General features: G+C 46.4%; 1 protein-coding gene across 3 annotated transcripts in view; it reads left to right on the top strand.

The window, feature by feature from the left end:
• Positions 1-13,352, top strand: part of EARS2 (glutamyl-tRNA synthetase 2, mitochondrial) — an 18,157-nt gene extending 4,805 nt beyond the window's left edge. The window contains exons 3-9 of one of the 3 annotated variants that reach the window (XM_045542788.1): positions 231-420; positions 3,679-4,151; positions 5,258-5,366; positions 6,710-6,863; positions 6,978-7,108; positions 11,980-12,115; positions 12,592-13,352. In XM_045542788.1, coding sequence (XP_045398744.1) covers positions 231-420; positions 3,679-4,151; positions 5,258-5,366; positions 6,710-6,863; positions 6,978-7,108; positions 11,980-12,115; positions 12,592-12,675 — 1,277 coding nt within the window. In that variant the 3' untranslated portion in view covers positions 12,676-13,352. Of the gene's footprint in view, positions 1-230; positions 421-3,678; positions 4,152-5,257; positions 5,367-6,709; positions 6,864-6,977; positions 7,109-11,979; positions 12,331-12,591 lie in introns of those variants that run through there. The other 2 variants (XM_045542787.1, XM_045542789.1) reach the window with 2 other exon arrangements.

Below are 13,352 nucleotides of genomic sequence, written 5' to 3'. Positions count from 1 at the left end.
ATTTATTCAGCTGGGCATGGTGGCTTGCACCTGTAATCCCAGCACTCTGGGAGGCAAAGGTGGAAAGATTTCATCTAAAGGGGATAGCACAATAGTGCTGACCTTGTGGATTACTGTGAGGATAAATCTTTAATATGTGTGTAAAGCAGTTAGAACAGTGCCCGGGAATGAGTGCTATGTGCATCTTAGTTGTCATTATTCGATAATGATTCTCTTGACCTGTGTTTGAGGCATCCCCCCTGATGAGAGCCCCCGCCGAGGAGGTCCTGCCGGGCCCTACCAGCAATCTCAGCGGCTGGAGCTGTATGCCCAGGCCACAGAAGCACTGCTGAAAACTGGAGCTGCCTACCCCTGTTTCTGCTCTCCACAGAGGCTGGAGCTCCTGAAGAAGGAGGCCCTGCGGAACCGCCAGACGCCCCGGTAAGAGCCCCCACCTGTCGCAGATGCCTCCCCAAAGTTGGGTGTGTTCTTTATCTGTTGCTGTGTAACGTGTTACCCCAAAACTTGTATTACCTCCCAGTTTATGAATCAGGCATCTGGGCACGGCTTAGCTAGGTCCTCTGGCTCAGGGTTTCTCTCAAAGCTGTAGTCAAGGTCTTGGCCAGGCCTGCGTTTATCTCAAGGCTCAATTCCGGGAGGATCTGCTTCCGTCTCCTCTCTCAAGGCTATGGGCAGACCTCAGGCTCTTGCTGGCTGTTGCCTGGAAACATCAGTTCCTTGCTGTGGGCCTCTCTGTAGGGCAGCTCACAGCATGGCAGCTGGCTTTCCTCGGAGTCAGCCAGCGAGCTGGAATCCACCCAATCATGGAAGTGACGTCTCACCATTTTCATTTCACAGGCTGAGTATCTCTTACCCAAAAGATTTTGGACCTGAAGTGTTTTGATTTCAAATTTTTTAGAATCTTGGAGTATCTGCATATACATAATGAGATATCTTGGGGATGGGATTCAAGTCTAAATACGAAACTCACTTATGTTTCATATACCTCTTATGTACATAGTTTTGACTATAGCCCATCACATGAGGTCATGTGTGGAATTTTCCATTTGTGGCATTATGGTGCTCAAAAATTTTATTTTATTTTATTTTTTTTATTTTTATTTTTTTTATCAGAATGCACATGTTACTTTATTTTTAGTCCCTTGTACATACAAATTTATACAAAAGGAATGTACAAATATGTGTCTGTGGATTTTCCTGGAATAAATAAGGTTAAGTTTAGAACACCATCTTATTTGTTGGTATGTGTAAATTATGATAAAAACTAAACTCCAGCCACTGTCAGAGGGGAGGGAATCACAATTCCCTAAGTGTGAAAAACACCTCTGTGTACTTTAATGGAGTCGGCACATTCTAGTTAAACCAAATAGCCCTGGCAATAGCGGAATGAAGAGTATTAATGGATGGGTTGGCTAATTGCCTTGCTGCCACTTTCTTGAGTCCCTGTTCAGCTGTCCCTCAGTTAATCCCTATGGTGTATTCCTCGGGGAGCTTTCTGAGAGGATTCTTCTGGCTGGGACTTAACCTTTGCCAGCGTTGCCACCACTGGCCCTCAAGCGGAGAGGGAGTGTGACTGCATGTTTGTGTGCCATGGCAGGTAACTGGGTGCTCAAAAATTTTAGATTTGGAGCCTTTTGGGTTAGGGATGCTTGCCTGTATTATGTTCATCAGGCCACACTCAAGGGGAGGGTTTGCACAAGGGCAGAGACACCAGGAGGCAGGGATCACTGAGGGCCGTGTCAGAGGCTGCCTGTCTCATTGGGTCTTAGGCAGTAACATGTAAAGTAATTTTAATTACTTTTTAGTTTGAATAAGTAAAATTTTATGATGTTCTATATTTTAAAAAGTCTGGAAAGAGCCAGGCACGGTGGCATGTGCCTGTAGTCCCAGCTACGCACCAGGCTGAGGTGGGAGGATCACTTGAAGCCAGGAATTTGAGGCTGCAGTGTGGCTGTGATCACACCTGTGAATAGCCACTGCACTCCAGCCTGGGCAACATAGCAAGACCCTCTCTCTTATGAAAAAATAAATAAGTAAAAAGGCCCAGAAAGATATGTGTTGAAAGATCTTTTTCCCAACCTTGACTCTGGCCACTCAGTTCTGCTCTCCAGAGACAAATGGTGTTGGAATTTTCTCCTGTCTCCTCTAGAGATATTCAGTGCATATGGTGATAAATGCGTATTATTTCTTCTTTTTCCCCATTCAGATGGTAGCACATAGTGTACTATGCATACAATATATTGTGCAACTTACCATTCCCATTTTTTGTCTTTAGGATCAGTTCCTTATCAGTCCATAATTTTTCCATTATGCTTACATAATATTCCATTGTATGTGTATACTACCATTAACTTAATTACCTGTTAAGGAACATTTATGTCATTTTTAATCTCTTGTTATAAAAAAAGAAAGCTGCGATAAATAATGTTGACAGCCTCATTTTGCACATGTGCAGTGTGTTTGTTGGATACTTTCATAAGGTGGAATTGCAGGGTCAGTTTGTAGCCTTTCTAGACACTGCTGCATGGCTAGCTCTGTACTAGTTATACTCCCGTCAGCCATAGCATCATAATATTTGGATTCCAGTTCCAATGAGCTGTTGTACAGGGGCTCAGATGTTTGTACAAAGTCATGGCATTCAGTGCACCATTGCTTTTTTATTATAAACAATCTGTAATACTTGTCCATTGACAGAAGATTATTTTTTAAAATTATGATCAAGCTCTATTGTGGAATCTATGCAGCCATTTGTTGACTGAACACTTAGCTGTGTTAAGGACTAAGCTTACAATCTTTACATCTGTGTCTCAGGACACCTTTGGGTGTAATGGAATATTCCGTTAAAAGTGACAAACCATACTTTAACATGTAGACGCATCACCTGGGGACCTAGTTAACATGCAGGTTCTCATTCAGTAGGTCCATGGTGCCTGAGAGTCTGCATTTCTCAAAAACTCTCAGGTGCAGCTGATGCGGGGCGCCCACAGACCACACTCTGAGTAGCCAAGGCGTCAACCACACAGACATTTATCTCATTCTCCTGAAGTGTGGGGGTGGGTGACTCCAGGATAAGACCAGCAGCTTGGAGACACCCAGGCTCTACTTTGGCCTCTCTCTGACTTCCTTGTCTTCTCTCCCTCAGTTTCAAGTAGCTGTAGCAGCTCCAAGCATGCTCCCCCCCACAGGGCAACATCCAAAGAGGGCAGAAGGGGAAGTAGGAAATTTTTAAAAAGGTATTTTTCTCTTGTGGCTTTCTTACCCTTATTTGGGGAGAAAAACCTTTCCCAGAACCGTAATCCTTCCTTACCCCCCAAGCATACTTTTTTTTGAGTCTCAGTGACTAGGGTGGGGTTACATTCCTGCCTGGACTGATCACTGTCATAGGGCAGTGGGATTGCCAGATTGGCTGTACCAATTATGATTCAACCCCTTGGACTAAGCATTTTGCCATTTTCTCATTAGCAAGGAAAAAGGACAAATGGCTGGTAGGTAGGCAGACATTAGCACACTGTGTTCTCTCACTCAGTTTTCCTGCACAACAACCACATTGTTATCCCTATTCTGGACTGAGGAAGCAGCTTAAAGAGGTGAGTGGCTTGCCCAATATCACATGGCTATCAGAGACAAAGGTAGGACTCATGTCCATCAACATGGTATGCACGCTCTGCTTCCCAACAGGTATGACAATCGGTGCCGGAACCTGAGCCAGGAGCAGGTGGCCCAGAAGCTGGCCAAGGACCCCAAGCCTGCTATCCGCTTCCGCCTAAAGGAGGCAGCCCCAGGCTTCCAGGACCTGGTGTATGGCTGGACTCGCCATGAAGTGGCCAGCGTGGAGGGAGACCCAGTCATCCTGAAGAGTGATGGCTTCCCCACGTACCACCTGGCCTGTGTGGTGGACGATCATCACATGGGCATCAGTCATGTGCTACGGGGCTCTGAGTGGCTTGTCTCCACCTCCAAGCACCTGCTCCTCTACCGAGCCCTGGGGTGGCAGCCACCTCACTTTGCCCACCTGCCCCTGCTCCTCAACAGGGATGGCAGCAAGCTGTCCAAGCGGCAAGGGGACATTTTCATGGAGCACTTTGCTGCTGTCGGCTTCCTGCCCGATGCCCTTCTCGACATCATCACCAACTGTGGCTCGGGGTTTGCAGGTACCCACCCAGCTGAGCAGTCCCAGTGGCAGAGATCCCAGCCATGAGTGAGCAGGGGCTTTGGTTTAGGCAGACCTAATCTTCAGTCCCAGCTTTGCCATCTACCAGCCATGTGATCTTGGATAAGTTCATTGTTTTATTCAACAAATGTTTATCAAGCCAGACACCAAGTTCAGCGTTGGGGCCACAACAGTGAACAAGATAGACATAATTCCTGCCCTCAAGGAGCTTATGGTCTCTGAGCTCCAGTTGCCTCATCTATACAATGGGTATAAGTATCTCCCGCATGAGGTTAGGATTCGCTGAGCTCATGAGTATAAGGTACCCAGCACAGCACCTGCCACACAAGAAGCACAAATAATTACAGATTCTATGAAAATTGCAATTATATGATTACTACTATTACAAGTATATACTCTAAGAGTATTGTTGTTATTACTGTGAATCTAGTTTATTTCAAGCTGAGCCCTCCTTGGCCCAAGATTTAGAGCCCAAACCTTGAAGAAACAAGCAGTGAATAGGGTGACCTCTTTGGCAGGGATTTCTGAAAATGTGGCAGTAATAGTCTGCTTACTGTTTATTCTGCTCTCGTTTCATTTCACCCTTAAAATATCCTTGAGGGGTAGAGATTTGTTATCCCCACTGTTCATAAAAGGATTCTGGGCCTCAGAGAGGTTGAGTAACTTGCCAAAGTCACACAGTTAATAAGGGATATAGCACTTTAGGCCTGTGCCTGACCTGACTGCAGGGGCTGAAGCTGCTGCTGGTAAAATGTACTGATGCTCAGACCCTGGCCAAAACCAATTGAATCAGAATCTCTGGGGTACAGCCAGGCAATGGGCACGCTGTTCTTGTAGCTCACGTGTTTGGGGATAATGAGGATTGGTTTTGTTCAGTTGTTTTCAGGCTTTTTTTCTCTTAGTGACAGCTCTTTCTGAAAATGAAGGTCTATTTGGCCCTTGATATATGAATAGCTAGAAGTTGAATCCCTTTGGTCAAAGTGGAATGAGGAGCCCAGGGCTTACTCACTTGGCCTCCCTTGTGTTTGAAAGTGAAAGGAGGAAGGGAGGGAGGAAGCTAAGTGGCTGGGCCTGCCTCACTTGCAGAGAACCAGATGGGCAGAACCCTGCCCCAGCTGATAACACAGTTTGACCTGACGCGGGTCACCTGCCACTCAGCCCTGCTGGACCTGGAGAAGCTCCCGGAATTCAACAGGTGAGTGGGGAGCATAGAGATCCCCTGATGGGAAAGGGCTTTCTTGCTTTTTTTCTTTCTTTTTTTTTTTTTTGAGACAGAGTCTCACTCTGTTGCCTGGGCTAGAGTGCCATGGCGTCAGCCTAGCTCACAGCAACCTCAAACTCCTGGGCTCAAGCGATCCTCTTGCCTCAGCCTCCCGAGTAGCTGGGACTTCAGGCATGCGCCACCATGCCCGGCTAATTTTTCTCTATATATATTTTTTAGCTGTCCAAATCATTTCTTTCTATTTTTAGTAGAGACGGGGGTCTCGCTCTTGCTCAGGCTGGTCTTGAACTCCTGACCTCGAGCGATCCTCCTGCCTCGGCCTCCCAGAGTGCTAGGATTACAGGCATGAGCCACCGCGCCCGGCCTTGGCTTTCTTGCTTGTGATGGTCCCCACAGCAGAGGGTATAGTGGGCTCTGGAATCACAGACACCTGATTTTGACTTTGGGCTCTGATATCTAATGCTGTGTGACCACAAGTCAGTCACCTAACGTCTTCATGCCTCTGTTTCCTCTTCTCTAAAATGGGACTAACAGCAGTACTCACCTTAATGCAATTGTAAGAATTAAGTGTTAGAGGAGAATATCTTGCATAGCCCTGGTGCAAAGAAAGTGCCTAATAAATGATTGGTATTGTTTTATCATTAGCATTATGTTCCTGGCCACCCCCATATGTGGATGGTTCTGTTAGTGTCCAAAGCCTAGAGAGAGGCATCTTCATTTTAGAATCACCCTCTACCTAGCCAACACAGTGAATGAGCCGTGTCTCATGGCACCTAGTTTATATTTTATGTATTTGATATTTCAAGTAGTTCTGCACTTTGAAACCTCCAAATATAGTTACAATTCAGATCATTGTTGACACGTCCAAGTCAAAGGGTGTCAGTTGTAAAGCCATTGGCCACGTTTGCACCTGGGGACAAGGCTGTCTGTCTCGTGGGCAGCCTCCACCCTGCTCTAGCCAACTAAAACCCTGGACAATGAGGGTCCTTTGCAGCCAGTCCTTCTGATTGCCTACGGGAAACCGGAACTCTCTTGTTATGTCACTTCTAGTTTGAAACGTCATCTACTATTTTAAAAGCACTGGAAACAAAGGGTGTCTGTGAGTTGCTTGGGACTCAAAGGCTATCTGTTTGCAACCTTGGTCACATCTCTTTTCTTTTATAAATGTAAAGAGAATACTACTTCTAGCTTGTGGGAGGGAGGGCTCACGTGATGTGACGTGTCATTCTTCAAACTCTACCCCATCCCCTGGGCAGAGAATGTTTGGGTGGGCTGGGGGTGCAGGCAGCAGGGCAGCCCGTTGACTTCCCCTATAGGCTGCACCTCCAGCGGCTGGTGAGCAGTGAGACCCAGCGGCCCCAGCTGGTGAGGAAGCTACAGGTCCTCGTGGAGGAGGCGCTTGGGAGCCAGCTGCAAGGCAGGGATGTCCTCGACACAGCCTATGTGGAGAGGGTCCTCCTGCTAAGACAGGTGTGGGGCTGGGGAGATGGACGGGGTGAGTGGGTGCCCCCATTCCTCCTTTCTTCCAGTGCATTCAGAGCCTGTCCCCAGTGCATTCAGTGACTGCCTCCTTCCCTTCCCCAGGGCCACATTTGCCACCTGCAGGATTTAGTCTCCCCAACGTATTCCTACCTGTGGACTCGCCCTGCTGTGGATCGAACACAGCTGAGTGCCATCTCGGAGAAGGTGGATGTGATTGCCAAGCGCACACTGGGGTGAGCAGCCACAGGCCAAGCTCTAGGTTCCATGCCTTCCTTCCCTGGCTCCCTCCCGTGGCCCCCCTTCCTCCAGGGCGTGTCTGTTGGGCCCATGGCTAGTGAAGAAGTGGTCACTCGTGGCTTTCTTTGGGAAGAAGGGCTTACCAGAGGACCCAGGCTCTCCCTGGACACACACAGTGTGTTCAGTGCTTGCACCAACCTGTGTTGCATCCCACCTCTGTCACTTACTCAGCAAGTTCCGTCCCTTTGCCCAGGTGGTGTCACTTTGGCCAGGTTACTGTACCTCTTTGAGCTTCCATTTCCTCATCTATAAGATGGAGATGGTACAAGTTCTTACGGTAACAACTCTTTTAATTACAAGGGCAGAAAACAGGCCCAAAGCTGGCTTAAGCAAGAGTGGAATGATTGTTTATGTAAATGCAGAGTCTGGAAGGGCCGCCTTGAGGCACAGCTTGATGCAGGGGCCAGCGCTACGTTATCAAGGCTTGCTTCTCTCTCTGTGCCTTTGACTTTCTGCTCCCCACTCCTCCATGCTGGCCATTCTTTCTACAGAGACTCTGTATTTGGTAGACTAGCAGTCCCCAGCGTTTTTGGCTCCAGGGACTGGTTTCTTGGAAGACAATTTTTCCAGGACGGGGTGGTGGGGAGGGAGGCGGAGCTCAGGCGGTGATGTGAGGGATGGGGAGTGGCTATAAACACAGATGAAGCTTTCACTCACTCACCTCCTGCTGTGCACCCCCCACTTCCTAAGTTTCATGGAAGATAATTTTTCCATGGAGGGGAGGGGTACGGGGGGAGCAGTGGGAGGTGCAGCAGAGCTCTGTGGCCCGGTCCCTAACAGGCTGTGGACAAGGGTTGGGGACCAGAGAGGTAAGCAAAAGAAATCATGGTGCCTGTTCCGTGTGGAAGTACATTTCTGTCTGATACAGCAATCTGCAGGAGGCAGTCCAGGGCTGGCCAGCTTTTCTGCAGATCTCAAGGGTCCTGCAACCCTAGGTTTTGCCCTGGTCTGTGTGGCCCACGGTGGTTCATGGACTGTCTGCAGTTCAGCGAGAGGAGGAAAGAGGTAAAGGAGTAGGGGATAGGATGCTCCTTCCCCTTAAGGACCTTTCTTAAAAGTTGTATCTATCATTTCCACCTGTATCCTACCGGCTAGAACCATGTCTTTTGGCCACATCAAGCTGCAAATGAAGCTGGGAAATGTAGTTTTTTAACTTGGCAGCCATGTGCACAACTAAAATTGTTATGACTGCCTAAGAAAGGGAGAAAGGATACCGGGGGATCATTGGCAGCCTGTCCCACTGTGGTTGTAAAACAGAGTTGGCCACTCTGTACATCAAACCTCAACTTCAGACTCCAGTGGTGTTTTGCGATCACCTCTTCCCCAGTGGCTTGGGATTAACTCTGATCTGGCCTGAATGGCCTGGTTTTCCTGCCCCTGAACCAGTTACCAAGGCCTGGGGAACGTGATGTGCTGACTGACTTTGGCCTAGGTCATGTTCTGGACACTGGAAGTGGATCACTAAGCAAAGCACGAGGGCTGAGGGCTGAGAATGGCAGCTGGGTAATTCCCTGGGGAGATTCGGGGTGCTAGTATCAGGAGGAAGGGGCTTGGATGCTGGGCAACAGAAACCACAGATACTCATTTTACTTACCCCCCAGCTTTGCTGTGAAGATCAAATTAAAAAATAATAGCAAGCACTTATGTGTGCTTGCTTACAATGTGTTATTTTATATATCATGTACATTTTATATATACATACACACATGTGTGTATATGTATTTAAATTCACAGCAACCTAATAAAGTAAGTACTGTTGTTATCCCCATTTTATAGATGAGAAAATTGAGGCACAGAGAGGTTAAGTAATTGTCCAAAATAACATAGCTAGTAAGTTGAAAGAGTATAGATTCAAACCCAGGCAGGCTGGGTCTAGAGACATGTGTCTAACCATATTCTCTATTGCTTTTCTTATGTGTAAAGTGTTTGGACAGTGCCTGACACCTAGGAAGCTTCAATATGTCATTATATATTTTGAAGAGATAAGAATATATCTTTTATGTATTATGTATGCAAGAAATCCAAATGGTATAGAGAATTTATGACAAAATAGATGTCTCTTCCTATTTCAGCCCCAACAGAAAGGCAGCTGCACTTAACAGTTTCCTTTGTGAAATGTCTGCATATTCAAGGATATGTACATATAACCCTATTCTAACAATTTAAAAGTTTTTAAATTAAGATTTTTATTATAATAATACATTAAAATTTTTCGAAGTTTGGTTTAAAACCTAGAAATTGTTTCAAAAGGATATACGTGGAAGTCCTCTTTTTAATTCTTATCTACCATCTGTCTAGTTCCAGAACCCTCTGCAGGTTACTACTACTTTTAATTATATCTATATAATCCTTCTTGTTTTTTCCCTTTTTTTACCCAAAAGGTACAGTACAATAACGCTGTTCTGTGTCTTTTGGGTATTTTTTTCTACTTAACAATACATCTTTAGATTTGTCCAGGACTTGGGGAGCATCCCCATTCTTTTCTATGACTAAACTTATTCCATTATATGACTTTACCATAATTTATTTAACTCATCTCCTGTTGGTAGCCATTTGAGTTGCTTTCAAATTTAGCTGTTGGAAACAATGTTGTAGTGAATAACCTTGTATGGACATCAGTAAGCAGTTTGCAAGGATATCTCCAGGATAAATTTCCAAGAGATATTATTGTTAATAATAGTACTCTCAATTTAGAGCATTACATTACACCATAGGGGCTATTACTTTTTATTCTCTAGGACTCAATGTCTTAACTCCCCAGCCTGCCCTGGGATTGGATTTCAGAGACACTCTGGGATTCCCACTCAAGTCAGGAAAGCTGATATCCAAACGTTCAGAAGCTGCCAGATCACTAGAAGTCCTTTTTGTGCCCACGCCAAGCTCTGGGCCAGCTCTAATGTGTCCTGAACTGCCATTGTTGACTGCGTGGGGCCTGCCATTCTTTCATTAGCCCCTTGGCAGCCTGCATCCCTGCGGTGACATTAGGGAGAATGTCTGTTTTTTTCCTACATTACATTTTATGTTTCCAGTATTTCATCTCCTTGATGTTATAAAGAGCTGTAATCATGTGGCCTTTCCCTCTTCCATCTTTTCGCTATGTCCTTACATGGCAGAAGGGAAGAGGGATCTCTCTGGGCTCCCTTTTGTAAAGGCACTCATCTGTTCATGCAAAGGCCCCACCTCCTAATGCCACCACCTTGGGGGTTAGAATTTCAACATGTGAATTTTGGGAGGGACACAAACATTCAGACCATAGCAATGATGCAGTAAGAGCAGTTACTTTTGTCTTAAATTGAAGCTTACTTGCTCAAGTATTGGCAGTTAGTAAGGAAATCTGTCTGCACTAAAAGGCTGTTCAAGTTACTTATGAACCCAGTTCCCTGAGCCAGTGGCGCTCCACACTGAGCTGACTTTGGAATGCAGTTGTCTGGATCCCGTGTGAGCAGGCGGTGCCAGAATTGGCATCGTGGAGCATTCATACAAGTGAAGATCTCCAGCCCACATCCTTCTTCAGTGTCTCCAATTTGGAATCCCCAATAAAAACTGAAGAGAAGGCCGGGTGCGGTGGCTTACGCCTGTAATCCTAGCACTCTGGGAGGCCGAGGCAGGTGGATCGCTCGAGGTCAGGAGTTCGAGACCAGCCTGAGCAAGAGTGAGACCCCGTCTCTACTAAAAATAGAAACAAATTATCTGGCCAACTAAAATATATATAGAAAAAAAATTAGCCGGGCATGGTGGCGCATGCCTGTAGTCCCAGCTACTCGGGAGGCTGAGGCAGTAGGATCGCTTAAGCCCAGGAGTTTGAGGTTGCTGTGAGCTAGGCTGACGCCACGGCACTCACTCTAGCCAGGGCGACAAAGTGACACTCTGTCTCAAAAAAAAAAAAAAAAAAAACTGAAGAGAACTGGGAAGTTGCTGTGTAATATACTCATCCCCACCCTATTCCCATCTCTTGCTTTAATTCAGACTCAGGGCTAGGGCAAAATTTTTGCAAGCCCAGCCCTAACTGAATGGGGGATTTCTCTTGAAACTGAAGCCTTTTGGGAGAGGATCTCTCTTAGCTGGACTGCCAGGAAAGTGAGGGATGGTTGCTGGCCCATTTGGTTTTCGATCCGTAAGTGCTTCAATTTGTGAGAAAAGAATGGTTGTAGCAAGTGGGTGACAGGGCTGTTCCTGGATCTGGGGTCTCCTGATTTTCTACTGTTCTACATCCCCAAAGAAGTCTCCCCGAACTAGTCTCGAAGCTGTGTTTGAGATAATTTCCTGGAAATAATCCATTCTTCTATGTCTAACCCTTTTCGAAATTTCTTTTTAGATCTTCTTGTGATGTCTCTGAACTCTTTGATGTAACAAATATTATCTAATATTTTAAAAATTTTTATTCAAATATAAAATCTAATACTTTTGAGTATTTCCTGTGTTCAGGCATTAGTGCTTTATAAGTTCTAACTCTCCATCATAGCCCTCTGCGGGACAGACTCTATTATTATCCCCACTGTACAGGTGAGAAAGCTGAGGCATACAGATTACATGACACAGAGGTAGCCATTAGTAAATTCTCTTATTATCGTACCCTCTTAGTTCTCTATATTGTGCCCACTTGCTTAGATCATCATTGGTGTTTTTCTGTACCCTAACTTGGATAAGGGAGGAGGAGGTGGTGGGTATCTCTCTTCCTCCTCCAAAACTCATTTGAACATTGGTTGTGCTGCTTATATTGTAGCCGATTAGTAATATTCTAAAGTTCTCCCTCTCACCCACTTGCCTTTGGTTCGTGCAAGAACCTCATAGACTGACCCTCTTCTAGGCTTTTAGAAAGATCCGGTACGAGCTTAACGCAGGAAATGCTGAGTGGAGAACTGAAGAAGCTGTCAGAAGGGCTGGAAGGCACCAAGCCCAGTAACGTGATGAAGCTCCTCCGAGTGGCCCTCAGTGGACAGCTGGTGAGGCGGGGAGATGGGCCATACTGTTACCTGGAGCCCCTCATTTATCCTTTCAGCCAACATTTACTGGCAGTCACTGAGCTAAGTTTTGGGGATACAAAGATGAATGAGACATGATCACTCCCCTCAGTCAATCAGCAGGCACTATTTATTGAGTATTTACTATGTGCAGCACCATGCTAGGGGTCCAGTAGATATAGTAGTGAATGAAACACGTGTGATCCCTGCCTCTGTGGAGTTTGCAGTTTCCTGGGGATAACAGACCTATCAACAGCTTATTTAATACGGGAAAAACAGGCTCCTGGGACCCGTCCTCATCCAGGGGAGTTAAAGACCAATGAAAGGCAAGCTCTTCTCCTTGGAACATAGGCAGCAGAGTTGGGTCAGGCCTGGGGATAACTTCCACAGACAGGCTGAACATCAGATCCTTACACAGTGTAAGGCAATGCAGCAATATTTCCTCTTTTTGTTCTTAGCAAGGACCTCCTGTTGCTGAGATGATGGTGTCCTTGGGACCAAAGGAAGTGCGGGAACGAATCCAGAAGGTGCTTTCCAGCTAGGGAGAGGATGTGCGGCATGGTGGTTGTGGCCCTAGCAGCCTGTACCCTTGGAAACTGCCTTCGGAGGACAGAAGAAGGCTGGAGGCGCATCAGGAAGCTCGCAGAAGGAACTAAAAGTGGAAACAGAATCAGACTGCACACAGTGCATTTATGGCTCCATGACAGGCCCGACAGTTGGCTGGGGAAGCCCAACCCATGTCACCTCCTTGACTCTGGAAGGAAGGGCTGGTGTCTGGTTTTAGACACCACTTTACACAGCAGAGGTTAGGAGTTAGTTCACAGAAAAGTCAACATCCCAGAGCATCCAGAGAGCTTGGGTATTAGTTTGCTAGGGCTGCCATAACAAAATCCCATAGAGCTAGGTGGCTTAAAAACCAGAGATTTTCTAACAGTTCTGGAGGCTAGAAGTCTAAGATCAAGGTGTTAGCAGGTGTGGTTTTTCCTAAGGCCTCTCTTGGCTTGCAGACAGCTGCCCTCTTCCTATGTCCTCAAGTGGTCTTTCCTCCATACATGCACATCCCTGGTTCTTCCTCTGGGTCCGGAGTTCCCAGGACACCAGTCAGATTAGAGTATGCCCCACCCTACCAGCTTCATTTTATCATGAGCGCTTTTTTTTTTTTTTTTTGAGACAGAGTCTCGCTCTGTTGCCTGGGCTAGAGTGCCGTGGCATCAGCCTA

Source organism: Lemur catta, chromosome 2 (genome assembly GCF_020740605.2).
Source record: "Lemur catta isolate mLemCat1 chromosome 2, mLemCat1.pri, whole genome shotgun sequence".
NCBI classification, from domain to species: Eukaryota; Metazoa; Chordata; class Mammalia; order Primates; family Lemuridae; genus Lemur; species Lemur catta.
Note: the sequence above shows the minus strand (reverse complement) of the source record. Positions and strands in the feature narration are given on the sequence as shown.